General features: G+C 35.8%; 1 protein-coding gene across 3 annotated transcripts in view; it reads right to left on the reverse strand.

Moving 5' to 3' along the window:
• The window catches only part of LOC150099141 (leucine-rich melanocyte differentiation-associated protein-like), a 155,496-nt gene that overhangs the window by 16,169 nt on the left and 118,709 nt on the right, over nt 1-20,618 (reverse strand). For all 3 annotated transcript variants that reach the window (XM_090403987.1, XM_090403988.1, XM_090403989.1), the window contains exon 6: nt 9,769-9,856. In XM_090403987.1, the coding sequence (XP_090260113.1) occupies nt 9,769-9,856 (88 nt within the window). The remainder of the gene's footprint in view (nt 1-9,768; nt 9,857-20,618) is intronic.

Raw genomic sequence — 20,618 nt, forward strand, 5'->3', positions numbered from 1 at the left:
TTACACTGCATTAAATCTTCTCAGGTACATATATTATTGTCTATTAGGCAGCATTGCAGAAGATGATCCATGGTGTTTGTGTTTCACCACATGAGCAGCTGTCATTGTCTGTGTAGCCCCATTTGGCCATAGTCTGCTTGATCTGCCCATTCTGGAACAAAGTCTATTCAATGTCCTCCATCTTTGCCAGTCTACATGTAAGCCAGATGGAAGAGATTTGTTTAAGTTCAGAGTCTCTGGAGATTGCCACATTGTTGACCTTATGTCTTTTATGGAATCAACTAACGGTTCCACTGAGTGAATAAAACTTTTCCTTGAGTTTAGCCTCCTATTTATTGCAACATGTCCATACAAAGTATGCTACTCATCATTTAGTCATAGTTTCTATTCACATCCACTCTGTTCTGATATGAGGAGGTGCAATATCAGACAGTGAATATAGATGGTCAATTTTTGTAGGCTTAAGGCAGCCAGTAATGTGCCGACACGTTTCATTAAGAACCTTGTCAATAATTTTGACATGTGATCTTTCCCAAACAGGACTAGCATAAAGTGCCAGTGCAAAGGTGTGCAGTGCTTGTGGACTTGCACCCCACTGATATGATGTTAATCGGTGCAGGATATGCAGGATATTATTATGTGTTTGAATTTTAGCTACTATCCTCTCTATGTGCTGCTTATAATTTAAGGTCCTATCTAGTGTAACACCTAGGTAAGTTGGATTTCGATAATTGGCCAATTTCACGCCATTCCATTCTATATTCAGCTCTCTCCTTGCCTCCCTATTATTGAGATGGAAAAGACACATCTGAGTTTTACTGGGATTTGGTTTCAGTTGGTTTTCCTTATAGTAAACTAAAGGTTTCTAGTTCTTGTGTGAGCTGCTTCTCAACGTTATCAAAGGATTTTGCTTGATAAGCTATTGTCTGGTCATCTGCATATAAGAAGGTTCTTGAGTGTGGGTTTATAGGTTGGTTGTTAGTATATATATTGAAGAGGAGGGGGGGAGAGAGCACAATTCCCTGAGGCAGACCATTTTTCTGGATATGCCATATGCTCTTTTTTCCTTGAAAATCAACAAAGAATCTCCTGCTGAATAGCAGCGATCTGAATACCTCCACTAACCGATAGCTTTTTGTCATGCTGTAAATCTATAAATACAGCTCTTGTTGCTAATCCCCTTCCCATCAAAGCCATCCTCAATAAACTGTGTTAAGATTAATACTTGTCCAGTGCATGATCTTCCTGGTCTAAATCCTGCCTGTTCTTTTATCAGCACTTTCTCTATTTCTGGGCTTAGTCTGTTCAAGACTAACTTCTCATGCAGCTTCAGCATTGTGCAAAGGAGAGCTATAGGCCTGTAGCTCTTTGGATCCTCAGCAGGTTTACTTGGTTTCAGGATAGGTATTATTTTATTTTCATTTGCCTCTATATGCTGGGTATTTTAGCAAATTTCCAACAAAAGTTGAAAAATTCTAAGAACCACTCCTTTGCCTTTTCTCCCAGATTTCTTAGTATCTCATTTCTGATATCATCTATACCAGCAGCTTTTCCTGGTTTAAGACTTTTAGGGCATTTTCTAATAATGTTCCTCTTTAGTAAATGGTTCTTCGAAGAGATTATGTTCTGAATCCCTAACTTTTTTAATGTAATCTTTAGGTATTTTAACTTTGGTACTCGGTTTACCATTCAGAGATAGCTGAGTTGTAATTTGGTTTGCATTTAAATTAACTTCGGTTCTGTAAAACCTGGAATATAACATGTTCTAGAACCTCTTGGGATGTGCCTGGTAGCAGACCGTCTAATAGCTTTGATTAACTTTCCATAATTTTCTGGCGTGGGTGAAATGTTGGAGAAGTTTATGTTTAATTCTCTGGAGAACTGTTCCCAGTTAGCTTTTTTAAAATTAAAGTGTCTTCTAAGTGGGATCTCCTTAAGTCAGACTGGTGGGAAAACTTGCAGCATTATTCGTCTATGTTGTGAACTTGGGATTGGTGTAACTATACCTGTTTAGTGCACAGATTAGCTATTCTATTACTAACAAATCGAAGGTCTGGGTTATATCCTCTTTTCCATTTTCCACTGTTAAATGATGAATGGCTGTTTAGGATCATGTATAAGACTCATTTGATTACTTTCAGCTCACTGTTCGACTAACTCTCCATCCTGATTTGTTTCACTATAACCCCACTGTGTGTTATGACTGTTAAAGTTGCCTATAATAATAGCAGGTTTCCTTTGTGTCAAATACTGGGAAATTTCAAAAGCAAAGGTTATACTAGGTGGTTTATATACTGAGAAAACACTGATGTTATCCAGATCTATTCTAAGGATTTCTATGTTATTTTAGCTTGTGGTTAGGCATCCTGTAACCTGAATCTCCTGAAGAAAATAGCACTTCGATATTTTTCATGTGGTATTTCTTTAATGAGCTTCATTCCAGCAATTTTAGATCTGGCTGTTGAGGTCCTTTGTGTGTCTACTGTAGACATAAATTATCACATTTTTGTTCTTTACACATCTTTTGCAATAAGATCTTCTTTTACAGAGGAGAGGCCTTCTGTATTGTGCAGATGATTGTCAGGGCCAGTTCCCATAAGGGTCGTTGAGTTTTAGTCATTGTGTCTCTGATAAAGAGGATGCTAGTACTATAAAACTGTAGAAACCTATAGAAAACTGTACTGTAGATCGCTGGCAGCAGAATTCGCTACTTGTAAACAAGCTGACAGGGGTTGCGATGTGAATGCTTCTACTATGACCTGACCCCTACATTTCATTTGAGGAACCCAACAAATCCAGTTTAGCAAGCCAAGCATTATCTACAAAACACAGGATTCAGTCAAACATAATCAAAATGTTACACAAAAGTTATTTTCTTCTGAAAAGACTGTATAAGGAAAGCTGTGAAGTACATATTCGCAACCCAAATCTGAACAAACAAGATTGCCTAAATGTTCTCAATTTTGGGAAGTTATACTGACTAATACTCACCATTCATGTGTTCCTTAATGTGTAATTAATTTTTTGTTTGTATTTTAAAATAATTTATAACTAATTATATCCATTAATTAGGTAATTATGTAATTATTATGGTAATTTGGTAATTATTATGGGGGATTTCAACTATGGTAACATTGATTGGAAGGAGGAGAGGACACATGTGAGGAAGGAAATGGATTTTATTCAATTATTAAGGGATAACTATCTGAAACAGCGTGTAATTGAAAATACTAGGGGTGTGAGAGTGCTTGACCTGGTAATAGTATCTGCGAATTTGACTGTAATGAATATGACCATGTTGCCACCTATTGGTGAGAGTGATCATAAGGTCTTGACCTGGGAGGTGGCTAAAGGTGTGAAATTTGTGATTAAGACAGGGTATATGTGGAATTACCGTGCTGGCAAGTATGACAAGCTTAGGAGATTGCTTGGATCAGTGCCATGGCATGTACAACTGCAAGGGCTGGACGTCGATAGAGCATGGGAAATGATCAAAGAGCATTTACAGGAGGTATTGGCTGATTGTATACCTAAGGTCCGAATAGTGAAACAAGGAGGGGTTAAATGGATGAATAACACCATTAAGCTTGAGCTGCAAAAAAAGAAACAACTATGGAGGGAATTTAAAGAAAGGGGTGACCTGCAGGCACACGAACGGTATAAAGTACAGGCCAGAAGGGTAACGAGTGTGGTAAAAACAGCAAAAGCCGATTATGAAAGGAAACTAGCTATGCAAGCAAAAGAGAATCCCAAACAGTTCTTTCAATATGCTGCAAGCAAGAAAAAAACTGTACATGGCAAAATGATTTTAAGGAATGACGATGGTAAAGAGTTCACTGAACCAGTCGATATAGTGGAGTTACTGAGCGCGCACTTTGCAAAAGTATATCATCCAGGTGGTGACGTTGAAAAAATGAAGGAACCATTAGTTTATATGGGAATTGTGATGAATGAAGTGGAGGTGAATAGTCTATTACAGAACCTTAATGTGAATACATCTGTGGGATTGGATGGTATACCGGCACGGGTCTTGCATGAAGCGGCTAATGAATTATCAGTGCCCTTGACCATGTTGTTTAATCTGAGTCTCAGGTCTGGCTTAGTCCCGAAGGCGTGGAAAGAGGGGAAAATAGTTTCACTGCATAAAGGAGGATCCAAGACTATGGTTGCAAATTACCGACCGATCAGCATATCAGGAGTCGTTGTCAAGGTCTTGGAGAAAGTAGTCAAGGGAAAAATACAGAAATGGATTGATGAAAATGAGACACTGCACAGAGGACAGCATGGCTTTGTGAAGGGTAGATCATGCCTCAGTAACTTGCTCAAGTTTTATAACAAGGTGACGGCTGAACTGGATAAGGGAAATGGGTTTACAGTGATACTGCTGGACCTGGCAAAGGCGTTTGACAGGATACCACATGGAATTCTAATCCGTAAACTACAACATATGGGAATGGATATAGGGTTGGTGAGATGGATAGCTGGGTGGTTGATGGAGAGATATCAAAGAGTAGTTTATTCAGGAGTAGAGTCCAAAAAACGGCCTGTGACTAGTGGTGTGCCACAGGGTTCTGTTCTTGGACCACTGCTGTTTAATCTGTTCATTAACGATATAGGGAAGGGTCTAAGTGGGACAGTTCATTTGTTCGCTGATGATGCAAAGTTGGGTAGGGCGATAGTGAATGCAGAAGATGTCAAAGTCTTGCAAGATGACTTAGATAGATTGGAGTTCTGGACTAAGGAGAATGGATGTCAATTTAATGTGACAAAATGTAAGGTTATGCATTTCGGAGTGAAAAGATTAGCAGCAGTATACCACATTGGTGGAACTGTACTCCAAGAGATTGATGAGGCCAGGGACTTGGGAGTGTTGGTGGATAGGGAGATGAAGTTTAGTGGGCACATTGCGAAAGTAGCTAAATCAGCTCATCAACTCGCTTGGTTGTTGAAAAATACCTTAACGAGCAGAGAAAAACAAGTTATTGTACCTCTGTACCGAGCCCTGATAAGACCTCATCTCGACTACTGTGCCCAGATTTGGTCACCTTGGTTCCTTCTTGATGGGGAGGAGGTTGAGAGGATCCAGAGGCGAGTGACTAAGATGATAGCAGGTCTATGGAATGAACCATATGAGAACAGGTTGAAGATTTGTGGGTTGCAGAAACTAGTTGATAGGCGGAAAAGGGGAGACATGATTGAGACATTCAAATTGCTAAAAGGATTCTATAGGATTAATTCAGATGATATTTTTGAGATCAGGACTGGTGGTGGGAGAACTAGGGGACACCCATGGAAGCTGGGCAAGAGCGTGGTTAGCAGGGGTGTTAGAGCTGGGCTCTTTACTTTTAGAGTGGTAAATGAGTGGAATAAGCTGCCAGAGTCTGTTGTGGGTGCTATGACAGTGAGCGAGTTCAAGGCAAGGTAATGACAGATACTGTGAGAATGTTGAACAGCTGAGTGAACATAATGTTTAGGGCCTCCCTCGATGAGTCTAAGGACTCCTGGAGTAGCCCGTGGTAATAATAATAATAATAATAATAATATTTAATGAAGATGGAATTATTCTCCTGCAGCCAATAGTGCATGTAATATCATGTGCTTTCAAATGAAATTTTTTCTTTTTTGTGTTTTCCTATAATTGTATTGACAACGGCTATGAAACTTAGCGAAAAATTTAAAGACATTTAAATTAATGTGATTTCATTATTAATATGTTATGATGAATTCTTCCTTTTACATCTCGATTTTTAGAACAATTACAGTACTTTGATATGAATACAGTTATGGAATTAAATCATACACGAGCTTGAAAGTTATGAAAAAGTACTAAGGAATTGGGAGTGTCTTTCTACTAAATTTCTAATTTTCTTTACAGGAGATGACGCTATTTCATCTAAACATGAGAAACTTTGGAAGAACACTAAAATTTTTACATAGGAGTGGACTTCTTACAGAATGACTTTATAAAGAAATCTGTGAAGCATTATTAAATCACCTTAATTCAACTAAAACAAGTCTTATGGAGAAGTACTATTTCCTTTATAGGAAATAATACTCCAATCTGCTGCTTATTCATAGTTTTTTTTTGACCCTAGGAATTATTATTATTAGACATCTCTAGGAATTCCAAGGACTCATCGAGGGAGGGCACCTGCTCTACAACTTGTCACCACCACTCAATCCACAACTACACCAATGCCATCTACCGCCGACCACCACCACTAGTATTTCCAATGACAATCACAAACATCTATGCCCATGGTGGGATTCGAACCCACAGCTGTTTGGCTGGAGAGCAGATACGCTAACCACTCAGTTAAAGCCAAGCTGGCATTAACTGACCATTATTATTTTATTAAAGCTTTAGTGGTGGTCCATTCTTGAAGTTTTTTCTATTACATTTATATGTTATTCTGTTCCATGTCAATACTAAAGATGTCTATGTAATATGAATGAAAATTTTATATCGATACATGATTAATTTCCATGTAAGTTATGCACATTAATTCATTTACAGGGCTGGACATTTATCCAGAACAGAAGATGACCAATGGACCACCATACTAACAAACTGGATTCCAAAAGAAGGGAAACGAGGCTAAGGACGTCCTAAAAGAAGGTGGAGTGATGAACTGTCAAATTTTGTTGGGAAAAATTGGTCAACCATTGCCAAGAACAGAGAAAGGTGGAAAGACCTGGAGGAGGACTTCGTCCAGCAGTGGACAGAAAATGGCGGAAAAGAAGAAGATACTTCTGTTTTCCAACTTCTTTGATTTTTGTTCTCTTTGGACAATATGGGTTTGCTGAAGAAATAACATGGTTTATTAATTTATGTACTTATTACAATAAGATGACAATAGCACTGGACAAAGGAGATTCTTACACAGTTGTACTGTTAGTTTTTGCAAATGCCTCTGATAGATTGCCACATGACAAGTTGATAATTCAAGTGGAATGGATGAGATGAATAACAGATTGGCTATCTGATAGGTATCAACAAGCTGTGTATGGAGAGCAACATTCCAGAAGAGCTAAGTCACTAGTGGTGTGCCATAAGGGCATGTGTTAGGACAATCACTGTTTAATTTGTATGCTAATGATGTCTGATATTTCTGTGGTTTAGTAAATCTTCATTTAACTTCTGGTACAGAGCCCACATGTTTCTTAATGAGAATTATATTTTATTAAACTAAACAATACAACTCAACTAGCTTCCCCAAGTCAATGGACTTACATCATTAGGGACTCAAGACTTGTATAAAAAAAAAATAGAAAAATAATTACTAACAGAATGTTTATAGGTACATTAGTGATACTGGAAAAGATTTGAATAGAGATATGCATCTGTTTGTAGATGATACAATATTCACAGGAACCATGAGGAGTAGAACAGATGTCGATTTACAAGGACTTGAATAGGTTAAGTGACTGAACAAGTAAGTGGGGTTACCAGTTTAATTATGCAAAGTGTAAAGCTTTAAACTTCACAAAACAGATGTAATTCCAAGGTATATCCAAGTATAACTTGTGGAGATATCTTGGAGGAGGTGGAAGAAATAAGAGATCTGGGTGGGATGATTGATGAGAAACATATTACTGAAACTGTGAGGAGAGCACAACAGCATTAGATTCTGGCAATAATGTGTAGAAAGAGATTATAATTCCACTGTGAAATGTTGCATGTGAAAAAAGGTTGAGGAATGCAATTTGCAGAGTCTAGCAGATAGAAAGAGGTGAGGAAGATATGATAGACACATATGTTGGTAAGGTGTTATTACCAAATTATCATAGAAGAGGTTTTTTCATAGATGGGGAAAATGAGGTCATTGACAGTAACTGCATAAGGAGGCATGAGTGCATATAAGTTTGTATAAGTAACACAAACGGAGATGAAAATATTTAATTAAGATGGGCTAATTAGAGATTTCAGTTCATGTATCTTGGATCATTGTCAATGTAAAACAGTTAGAAATCAAAAAAATTAAACAATCAAGGTATATGGAGAATGGAATTCTCCTTATATGCAGTTGTGAGACATATAACGAGAGAATGATTTCTAACTGTTTTACACTGATGACGATCCACGATACATGAATCGAAATATCTATAATTAATCCATCTTAATTAAATATTTTTTTAACCATGTCTATGCGTTACTTATACAGAATAAATAACACACAGGTATTGCTCAATGAACATATTTAAGACACAGTTTGATGAGACTGCTTGTGCATGTGTGCACGTACATGAGTGAGAAAGAGCGAGTGTGACAGAGGGACCTCCTATGAGTCTGTGGAACGTTGAGTATGAAGAAAGGTTGAGAAAATGCAATTTGCAGAGTCTATCAAATAGGAAGAGAGGATATGACAGAGACCTGAAAATACAGTGAATGCATTTAAAGTACAGTTTGATGAATGTGTGTGTGTGACAATGGGATCACCAACAATTAGTCTTGACTCCATGGAGGTCTGATAATAATAAATCACATTGACATTAACCATATAATCTATAATGTGTCACTAATGAAAATAAGTAATTCCTATATCTATAAACCACACTTGATAGGAAAATTAATTTGGAAAAAAAGATTAGAATCTAGCATAAAAAATTACATCAGGATCATCTATTTTTGATAAGACATTCCACACTTCATTGCTCAGAGTGATAAGTGCACAATTACAGCAAATACATAAACAAAAGAGTGGCCAGCTTTATCAAGTATGCCTTTCCCTCATCATCTAGGGAAACAGTGATTCATCAAAGACAGTGCCAAGTGTCCATGGCCATATAAAGCAAGTAGTGAGAGATAATGTACAGTCAATTCTCACTATAGCAAACACCATTAAAACAAATGCACTGATTATAATGAAGTTTTGAAAAGTCCCCAACCAGAGCATCATAGGCACAATGCCAGTCTATAGCAAACTATTCCTGTGGTCTATGCAATTGATCATCTGTATATCGAATCCCATATGATAATGAGCCAGCAACAATATGATCTAAATAATTGAGAGCTTTGTGATTGTCAGTATCAAGTACCATGGAAACCACTATCCCTGCTGAGATATTCATGCACAACAGTGTCTAAAGTGCGATAAGAATGATCCAACAACCAGAGAACATCCAGCAGAGGGTTTCATGCATTCTAACCTGTGTTAGACTGCCTTTCCCTCATCACTGAAATATCACTAAAATGATATTCCAATACGAGGGTGGGTTGTTGATTCGTTTATAGGAGTGGAAAATTTATATGCATCTCCATATTATAGTAATTCCGAATCAACAGATCTATTGTGCAAGGTAATGGTGCAATGATATGGGAAGTATTGAGTGGCACACATTACATGATACCAAAAGACAATCAAGGGAAGCCATAACCCATCTCTGCCAGCCAATACAGTTATTCTTGATCACACTTTATCTATTTGATAACAATAGTATCCAGAAGGATAATAAGCCATGTCACAAGATCATTTAAGAACGGTTCTAGGAGCATGACTTTAATATATTTACACCTGCTCAGTTACCAAATTTCAATCCAATTAAGCATCGATGATATGATGTGAACAAAGTATTTACTATGGGGATCTTTCACAGTCCAGCCTAAGGCAACTGCTGGATTGGACCAAATCTGCATGGGCTAGCATCCTATTAGAACACTTTTGCATTGCATGGAATCCACTCTGTGATTTGTTAAGGCTATTTTAGGTGCTATTTGGTAGGCATTCATAAAATACAATGAATAAACTTAATATATGTAAATTATACCTTTGTGTGTCCCTTCTTCAACTGGTGATGGAGGCAAAGGATTATATACAGAAACTGAATCAAGAGCATCTTCCACTTCATCTTGCAGCTGCAAAACATAGATTAATTTGCAAGTTTGAAATACTGGAAAGACGAAACTGTCACAATATTTCAACAATAACTGATTCTAACCATAACAGCTAAGTTATAAAATTAACCAATTGACCACTAACAAATGATGAACTAAATGTTTTGTCTAAAGTTTCAAATTCTGCCTTATCTTCTTGACATATACCTTACTGACAAATCATGGCAATAATTGCCCTGATTTTATACAAAGCAAAACCACTTCCTTTAAATATATCCATTTCGGAAGTACAAGATCTTCAATCCCTAAGCTAGAACACCAATCTTGTTATCACTAAGGTCAACAAAGGTAATATCGTGGTTGTTGTGAATACCAACAAGTATGATCATAAAATTAATATCTTATTAAGAGATACAACCTATAGTGTGATCAGCAGGGATCCAACAAAGTCAAATCAATAAATTAAACAAATCCTTAGACAATGTACATTTGTGGGATGCCACCACTGTTGAGAAGTTATGAATTCATCATGCTCATCTGCCTCATCTCTATGGTCTTCCTAAAATACATAAGGATGGCAACCCAGTGCTACATCCAATAGTGGACTGTATTAGCTCCCCAACTTACTACCTTGTCAAACATCTCTCTCATCATCTTCAGAATCTAACTGGGCATACCAATTCTTATATCAAAAACAATCTTGATTTTAAGGAGAAAATGAAAGATCTACATCTGTCTAATGATGATCGAAATTCAAGTATCCCTGTTTAAGGCTTTGTAGAGCATCATCCAGTGATCCAACTGCTGCAAAATCTTGCAGGAATACACTGTGCATCATGTGGAAGTGATATCTGAGAAAAATAAAGTCCAAATTTGGTTGTATGTAACTGCCCCAAATTTGGGAGGTTTACATCAGTAGACCTTCAGCCCAACGGCCAAGAACAGCTACTTAGCCCGCTAGAGGGCACCATCAGGACTTTTAGGAGAACAATAGCTTCATCTCTTCATTCTCAGTTACTGTGTTGTAGTGCCTACGTGCACATGCCTTTTTTTTTTTTTTTTTTGTAAGTTCCTTTTGAAGATGGCAATGTGACGTTGCCGAAATATCGGAAATATTTATTAAAGTGTTGATTCCTGCAATGCACATGCTGTATCAAGACACATGGATGTGCCTTATACAACTCTCTGATAAATTCTATGGAAGATTTTGCATTTCTAACCATTCAAGATAACCCTGAAACAGGAGTTGCACTTGTAGGACTTAGAAAGTTATACATTTACTTTAACATTCTTTGCTCAAGTTATCTAAAAAATGTAGATATTCAAGATAAAAATATTCTAGAATATTTTTATCTTCAGTTTTACCGATTCCTTTTATAATACTCTTTCTTTTATTTCTAAGCTTTTGAAAAACTTCCAAAATATTCTTTGCAATCTCATGATATTTGCTTCTATATTTTTACCAGTCTTCCCATGACTTCTGTTTAGCTATTTAAATAAACATCAACATTTAAAAACAAGTGCAAATCTTGAAACTTAGTGGCAAAATCTGAAGAAGCTGTTGACTGATCTAGCCATGAAGGCTGTTTGCAAGGATAGAAAAATTTGAACTACATGGTGGATTCAAGAAGTTAAAGAAGAAATCATGTACAAAGTAAACTGTGAATCATCAGATGCCCTGAGAAAAAATACACAGTTTAGCTTTACATTTTTTCTCCATGTATATTCTTCTCAAGAAACCTGCTGATTTACAGGAGCTTTTTCTAAAATGATTTATTTTTTCCAGGATTTCTTTTTGACTACTTGAATCCACCATGAGAAAAAGGTAAAGCTAAGCTATGTATTTTCTATAAAGCTAAGCTATTTCTATCCTTGAAAATTTTATCAAATCTTCCTGCTTGAATCAACCAACAGTTTCTTCTAATTTTGTCCACCTCCAAACTGCATGCTTGTTATGAAATTATTCATGTTTTCTGCAGTAATATTTGCAGAGTGCTAAATGTTTAAAAACAGGGAGGCATTTGATGACATCTAGAATAAAATTTAACCACCATGTTAAATCATCCCAGGTATCTGGGATCTCAAAAATTCACAAACCAAATACCTAGTTTATAGCACATATAGTCCCACCTACAAACATGCCAAGCAGTTCCCTCCACAAGCAACTATCAATCTTTTAAGAAAAATTCGGTTCATTTTTGAAATTATGGATTCTACAACCGTGTTAAAATAACTCTTTTTATTATCCTGATGTTTCGATCTTCATATCAAGATCATCATCTGGAGCATACACAAATATACAAGACAAGCTGCGTTAAATTACAAACCGTAAGTTAAAAAAACAATGAATTGATCACATGTTATTGTACTGGCATGACCTCTAGTGAAAAAACTTTTTTTCAGTAGAGGTCATGCCAAAATGAATGCTGATCACCGTGCAACACTAAAAGAAAGGAAAGAAAAATTCTGTTCTTTAAAACCATAAACCTAAATAATTCAGACTCCATGATCAGTTTTGATATCACTTCATTACTTACAAATCTACCACACTAACAAAGATCCTTGATCTTAAGCCACATTCCCCTCCCCACCAACATATTTGAATTATACAAATTCACTATAATTCGGATTATTTTTCACGGAAAAGGAAAAATGTACAACTGGCTAGATGGGACTGCAATGAGTTCTTTTCTGTCTCTTCTCCCTTCCAGCCAATTTCTATATGGCATTTCTAGAAAACCAAGCAATTAATACTACTAAACACAAACAAAGTCTGACTATGCTAATTAGATATATTAGCTACTTGATCTTATGGCCTAGACCAGTGGTTCTCAAACTACTAAGTTCTTAGGACACAAATGCTCAGTAAGTAGTTTGGACCTAACTTCTTAATAAACAGAACTGTCTGAGTGTTGTGAAAAAATTATTGATACACTAAGGCTGCTATGAACTGAGAAAGTTTGGGAACCTCTGGCCTAGATATATATTTATACATATTAGAATTAGATGCATATTTGAAAAGCCTACACCCAAACTTACATTTCACCATAAAAGAAAACAAAACAAATAACTTCCCTTCTTAGACATACAGTTGCACAACTACTAAATAGTTTATTATCCTTTTGTTCATAGGAGAACCGATCCCACACACACAGGAAGGTACTTACATAAGTTACACTACTTTCATCCCAACCACACACACATCCTCAAAATATTTACACAAAACAGGGCTATGTGTTCTAATGACACAAACACAGAACTCTGTTATGTTACAACACTTTTTAGCCAATTTACAATTCCTATAAAACAAAGTATTACATGCTCTCCAACACAAAAGATCACAACAAATCTATTCCCATTCTCTCTATCCAGGGTACAACTGAAAAGATAGCTGAAGCTTGGGTCGTTATTGTTTAATTTGTACATAAATGATATAGGAAATGGCTTGAAGGGAGATATTCAGTTGTTTGCTGATGATGCCAAGTTGGGTAGCGTAATAAAAAAATCAAGCTGATGTTGAGAGTTTGCAGGATGATTTAAATAAGCTGGTAGAATGGGCAAAAGGTAATGGATGTCAGTTCAATGTGGAAAAAGTGTAAAGTTATGTATTTTGGGATTAAAAGATTACCAGCTGTGTACCACATTAATGGAATGGTACTCCAAGAGATTGATGAGGCTAGGAACTTGGGGATGTTGGTGGATAGGAAGATGAAGTTCAGAGGTCACATTGCTAAGGTGTCCAAGATTGCACATAGGATTATTGAAGAACACACCAACATCCAGGGATAAAGAGGTTATTATTCCCCTTTATAAGGCATTGATACTTCTACATTTGGATTACTGTGCTCAAGTCTGGTCACCTGGATTCCTTGGAAGTGAGGAGGTTGTGGAGAGGGTTCAGAGGCGAGTAACTAAGTTGGTGAGTGATGTAAAAAATGCTCCCTACATTGATAGATTGTAGATTGCAGAGGTTGGTTGATAGGTGGAGGAGAAGGGATATGATAGAAACATTTAAATTACTAAAAGGTTTTTATAAGATTGATGCAGGGGAAATATTTCATCTGTGTGACAGTGATGGAAGAACAAGAGGTCATCCCTGGAAATTAAGGAAAAGTATGGTTAACAAGGGTGTGAGAACTAAATTTTTTGCTTGGAGGTTGGTGAGTGGGTGGAATGCATTGCCTGACTCATTTGTGAGTTCATCTGTAAATGAATTCAAGAAGAGGTACGATAGATATTGTTTTGATAGTTTGGTTCTCCCGCGATGAGTCTACTGACTCCATGGAGATACCCATCATAGTAATAATAATAATAAAGTTCTTCAAGAATATAATCTTCCATGTGATTTTCAAACCACAAGTTCAGCTTGCAACCTTTAATTGTTCTCCAAAGGATCTTCTTTTGCACATCCTCGAACATATAAAATTCCTTATGCCTATAACTTAGCATGCTTTGGGCAGACTAATAGATCTATTAACAGTTGCCTTGAAGAACATAAAAAAACTACACTTCCAATCATTTGTATAACAAGCTAGGACTGGCAGACCATATTATGAAGGCTCCTTCAGACAGAATTTAATGAGAAAAGATAATTGTGCTACATAGACGTTGCTAGAGGTCTGAGAGACAATTTTTGGAATCTGCATCAGTTATGAAACACTTTTGATTAATTTTCTTTTTTACCCAACCTGCAGAATGAGCCTTGGCAGAACACTGGTTCTTGTTCACTTACAGTTCGAATTGTTTCTGCCACAATCTAGTTGAGTGGTGTGTTTCAAGCCACGTGTCTTACCACCACATTTGGAAAAGTGTCAGTCAAATAAATACCCTGGAAATGTTTAGAACAACCACACAATGGAATTTACCAAATTCCATTGCTTGTGTCCAAAGATGGGCAACATTGAAAGATCTACTGGTGATTTAGATTGGCAGAAGAATCTAGGAAATTGGTCGTCAGTGATTAAGTGGTAAGCTTCCAGATAGTCAAGAATTTAACTAGTTGACTATTAATGACTTTTTCCATCATTTTTTTATATGGACTGATGTAAGTGCAATACAACAATAGTTTAATAGCTAGCTTTTACTTTCTTTGGTATGGATAGAATATTGTCGTTTCCATATGGTAAAATAAATGCACAATAAGTACAAAAGATTGTAAAGACAATACAAAAACGGGCATTAATTCAGGAACACACATTTTAAGAACAACTAGAAGAAATATCATCAGGATCAAAAGACTGGTTGGTATCTACATTTGAGATTTTTCTCATGTTTTTTCTGACATCAGAAGAATAGTTCTTGTAGATAAACTTATACGTTGGTTACACGACTTTAAATTTTTCAGGAAATGACGCCGTATGTATACTAAAATATTAATTAAAAAAACTTTAATCAATACCTTCCAATATTTCGGCAATGTTACATTGCTGAAATATTACATGCAGGCACTAACAACGAGCCTAGCTCATTTGCTCATTGTAAGTGCATACATGCACATATAGTTTTATGTTCCCAGAAGATGGCAATGTAACATTGCTGATTTATTGGAAGGTATTGATTAAAGGTTTTTAATTAATATTTTAGTATACGTTGTCATTTTCTAAAAAATTTAAAGTCATCAGAAGAATAGAGGACAACAAGACCTACCCCCTCTTTGTAAAGTGGGGGTAGGTCTTGGTCATCAATGTAAGAGTTAGAAGAAAAGAATTTATTATTATTACGTGAACACCTCCAAGGAGTCCAAAGACTCATCAAGCAAACATTGATGAGTCTTGGACTTGGAGCGTTGTAGAGCAGGTGCTCTACAACGCTCTACCACCACCACCACTCACAATCCACCAACTACAGTGAACCACATCATCTATACCAATGCCATCTACTGCCTACCACCACTAGTATTTTCAGAGAATCACAAACATCCATGCCCATGGTGGGATTTGAATTCTCAGCCTTTTGGCTGGAGAGCAGATACGCTAACTACTTGGTCAACCAGGCCAGCAAATGATACAAGAAGTCAGCCTATCTTTGGGTGAGTGATGTTACATGCATACCAAGTGGATGTTAAAAGAGATGGAAACACAGATGAGCAGAAGTTGTGACCAATGGCCTTAGAAGAGGGCAGAAGGCGAGACTCTATTTGAGCAAGAGGCAAGTTTTCTGGACAGTTCTAACAGACTGATTTGGATTTACCACTGATCTTTTTTTCTTTTCTTTTTTTTTGCAGATGTTACACTGTAGACTGAGTAAGAGATGCTGTGGGTATTTCAAATTGCACTCATATGTGGAATGTTTTTTTTTCTTGGACTGCTTTGTCACACCTTTTGGAGTATTGGTATTAGGTATTGTGTAGAATGAGGAATGAATGCCTTCATTTCATTTCAATAAGAACTATTTCCATTATTATGCTGGAGTTGGTGTCTGAGTCAGAAGCGCAAGAACAGTAGTCATTTTAAGGAAAGGAGAAATAAAAAATATGCATATCATTGCAGTTGATGTCTGTAATATCAATGAACATGAAACTGATAGCAGTTGGGTTAGAGAGACAGAAGGAAACCTGGAAAATGTTATGGTCTAAGTTACAAAAAAGTATCATGACATCTAAATTATATTTATCAAGAAAATGGTTAAGAAGAGATCAAGGATGTTTTGGGCAGTGGAGAGGATTATCAGGTATTCTGGTCAGCAGATGAACAATGTACAAAAGACTGTTGCTAACAGTAAATGTCTGCATCTTCTCCAGTATAGGGATAAAGGAAGCAAGTCCGAACTGTGAACACTGAAGTCACCAAAGAAAGACAACCACCGTTCAAAAACAAGTAATAAAGAGATCAGTGTGGCTATCAGAACTTGGAGAGCATTATAAAACAATGAATGAATGAAACTGAAGGAGAAAGGGAAATGTTGAGTCAACAGTAGGTCATAAAGAGATGATGTCAAGATCTGTCAAATGCACAGGTTCAAACCTTGTGGGAAAAGGAACTGTGCAGTGGAAAGTTGAGGTAGACTAAGGTTGATCTGCTAATTAAGGTTCTGTTAAAAATAACAGGTTGGATTTAGATATCTGTAGGTAGTAGGTAAATCATTCATATTGCATTTTTATATAGTGAAACCTGTGGGATATCCATAACTATAGAACAGCACATATGCCACAGTAAATAACTTTTTTTATTATGTAAATATTTTGTCTTATGTATCATAAGACATTATTAGTAAAACTAATGAATGACAATAGTAATCGAATTAAAAAAACAGTAGTGCACATGCTTAAATTGGAATCCCTCTACATATACAGTTACATGGATTAAAAACTACTGCGCTGAAATTAAAATTATTTAAATTAAAATATAGTATAACGATACCCATAAAATGTGACAAAAACTCAACATTTCCCTTTCTCCTTCAGTTTCATTCATTCATTGTTTTATAATGCTCTCCAAGTTCTGATAGCCACACTGATCTCTTTATTACTTGTTTTTGAACGGTGGTTAGTCCACTGGCCCTACGTAATTTCCAAGAGTTGGAAGCTCCATAACATAAAAATTAAGTGTCACAACTCCGACCAATAGAATAGAACACAGATACCCCAAAGACAGAAACACCAAGCCAGCATTAGCATAGCCTCCACTTCCCCCACGAATTCCAAAGACGATGCACTGTTGAAATGGCTGACACCCCCCATTCTCCCACCCTGATCTTATCCCATAATATCCTTCTCCTCCCCCAAACAATTTCTATGTTCACTCCCATCCCAATTTATCCTCTGCCCACCTTTAATAATTCAAAAATATTAAAAAAAAACCCGGGTTTTTCAAAAAAGTTCACATACTTCTTGCCTCACCAATAATTCTCCCACATCTCTCAAACCCCACTTTCCTGACCCCCCCACCTTCCGTTCAGTCATACTTCCTTCCTTCAACAATGAGTGTATATCACCATATGCCAGGATGCCAACTGAAAAAGAAGACAGCCAGCAACATCCCACAAAGGTATATCTAGTTTGTTCTTCCTATATAATCTTCATATATCAGTACATATGAAACATCAGTAATGCCCTAAAATTTGAATAAAAAGCCAATGACATTATAAACAAAGGGGTACTCCTAAACAAAAATAGGCTAAATAGCCAAAATAATAATATTTATTTATAGCAGCAGCATGGGAATTTCCCAGAAATGACATCTAAAATACAGCAGATAAATTATTGAATACAATTGAGGATAACAATTTATCTGCTAGATTTTAAGTAATTTTAATTTTGGCTCAGTAATTTTTAATCCATGAACACGTGACTGTACATGTAGAGGGATCCCAATTTAAGCATGTGAACTATTTTTTGAATTCAATGTTGTTTGTTAGTTGTACTGATGATGTCTTATGATATATAAGACAAAATATTCACATAATAAAAAAGTTATTTACTGTGGTGGCATATGTGTTATTCTATAGTTATTCATATTACAATTAAGACAATGAATATTGGTGAAGTGGATGAGGATTAGATTTTTTTTTTTTTTTTTTGGAATAGGGTTGCTTTTTGGGGTTAAAGTTTTGCTTGTTATTTTCTGTATTATTTATTTATTTATTATTTTTTTGATTCAGTGTTAACAGTGTTTTGCATGTTTTTAAATTTTCTTGGGCAGTGTTTCCCAAACTTTCAGTATCCATGTATCCCTTTTAAAATTTCAGTAACACACTGCCATACCTCCTATTAGACAAAAGTAATCTTAGAAGAATCTGTAATAATATTTCTTCAAACAATTATAAAAAGGTATTTATTTTTTACTTTCATTACAAATATATAATTCTGATGCATCAGTAGTTACAATCATTTTCATTTCTTTCACTGTTTTCTATTGTGCATTTCAAGCAACCCATCTTCAGTGATTGATATTAAAGGCTTTAAGAAATACAAAAGAGAGAAAAATAGGATATTAATTAATATGTTAATATAAATTATTAGTATACTGCACACTTCGAGATTTGTTTATAACCAACAACATGATTGCTAAAAAAGTAAGAATATTATCTATGTGCATATAACCTGTACATCCATCACAACTTGTAACACGAATACAATTAAAATGTGTAGATGCATGCATGGTTATGAAGCAATCACTAAGGACCATTAATAAGATACAAATAATTTCAAAATTTAGCAAGTTCCAACAGCAGCATGAATTCAAACTATTTAAATGTAAACTTTTAATACAAATATTTCAAACTATGAAGTTGGAATATGATTGTGCCATCAACCCTAACAGAGGTCAGTTGATACACACCAAGAGACATTTTGTTTAAAACTACCTTCAGATTTTTTTTTTTAATTGAAAAATTAATTATAGAGCAGACATGCACTTATATGTGACAATACAGCAATAAAAATATAAAAGTAAAAAAATAAAAAAGGTAAGCAAAATCAGGAAAAAAAGTGTCTTGTACCTATTACAAGACCTTTCGTGTATCTCCAGCAGTACATTTACCACATCTTGGGAAATACTGTTCTAGGGGTTTAAACCAGGTGAGCTACAGTTGTACTCTTGCTTATGATGGCTACATTGGCTAGTATGAAGGTTATCTGGTTTCAGTACAGTTGCTCAAATTTCATGCTGCATCTAGGACATTCATTAGATAATTCACCAGAGGATGGAAGCCATCTTACTGAATAGAGCAATAAAAATTTGAAAGACACTTCCATAAATTTTCCTCTCAAGAAACTTCCTAGCCTCAACAAGTTTGTATGCAGGAAACAACCACATATTTGGGAGAGTTATCCTCATTTCTTCAGCTGAAAGGCTAAGAATGTCCCATTATGTTCACTAAATGACTATCTTTAAAAGACCAGAGGCATCTTTCTGCTTTAGTCTTTCTTACTCACACTGTGCCTGTATATACATATCACCTGCATACCTGATATCACTAATTTGACTTTAGTAAAATGCTGGAAATAAAGATTGCGTGTGTGCATGCGTGCACATGTGTGTGTTGTTTATCTGTTTCTGAAAAAACCAACAGAAGTAAAATTTAATGCTGTTCCATTTTCAATCAAAGCACATCATTATCATGCACATTAAGGATTTAGACCTATTATAGCCTATTCTGGTCTCAAAAGTCATTGGCAAGGCTCTTCAATGGACAACTTAGTCTTTTTTCACCTTGATACTTTTAATGAAGTTCTTGTTTAAGTAGTCTTTCTATTTGCATTCTTTCCAGGAACATTGCAATTATCACATACCTATACTCAATGTTAAGCATTTACATAATACGCATATGCAAAGTGAATAGTAATTTATTAATAATAAACAGATATTTTGTTTTACATCTTGGCAACAATAATCGGTATGGGTTAAAGGATAATAACAGAAATTTGAATACAACTGAACAGTGGAATGCACACATTACAGACATGGTCATGTGGCATATAGGACAAAAAATTATTATGATATACTACACTTCTATACTTCAGTATTTTTATTGAATGAATGTTCAAAATTTATAATTATAGCAAGTAAGGAGTTTTGTTACCATATCAGATTCTAAGGCCAGTGTTTTCAATTCCATGTTAAACCATACCAGATTTATAAAGCCTGATAAGCTGAATATGGCTCTGATATTTGAAGTATGTTTTAACTGACCTTTCCATTTGACCAAAATAAGAAATTATAAGAAATGAAACTTGACAAATAACAAGTAGCAACAACAGACAGCTTTTTTTGGAAAAAGTAACAACTTACAGATCTAGTTGAAGAGTTTGAAAGTGTCATTGAAACTGAATATCTAGCAAAGA

The sequence above is a fragment of the Typopeltis vanoorti genome, chromosome 14 (genome assembly GCF_054136105.1).
Source record: "Typopeltis vanoorti isolate ZY-2024b chromosome 14, IOZ_Tvanoo_1.0, whole genome shotgun sequence".
Classification (NCBI taxonomy): Eukaryota; Metazoa; Arthropoda; class Arachnida; order Uropygi; family Thelyphonidae; genus Typopeltis; species Typopeltis vanoorti.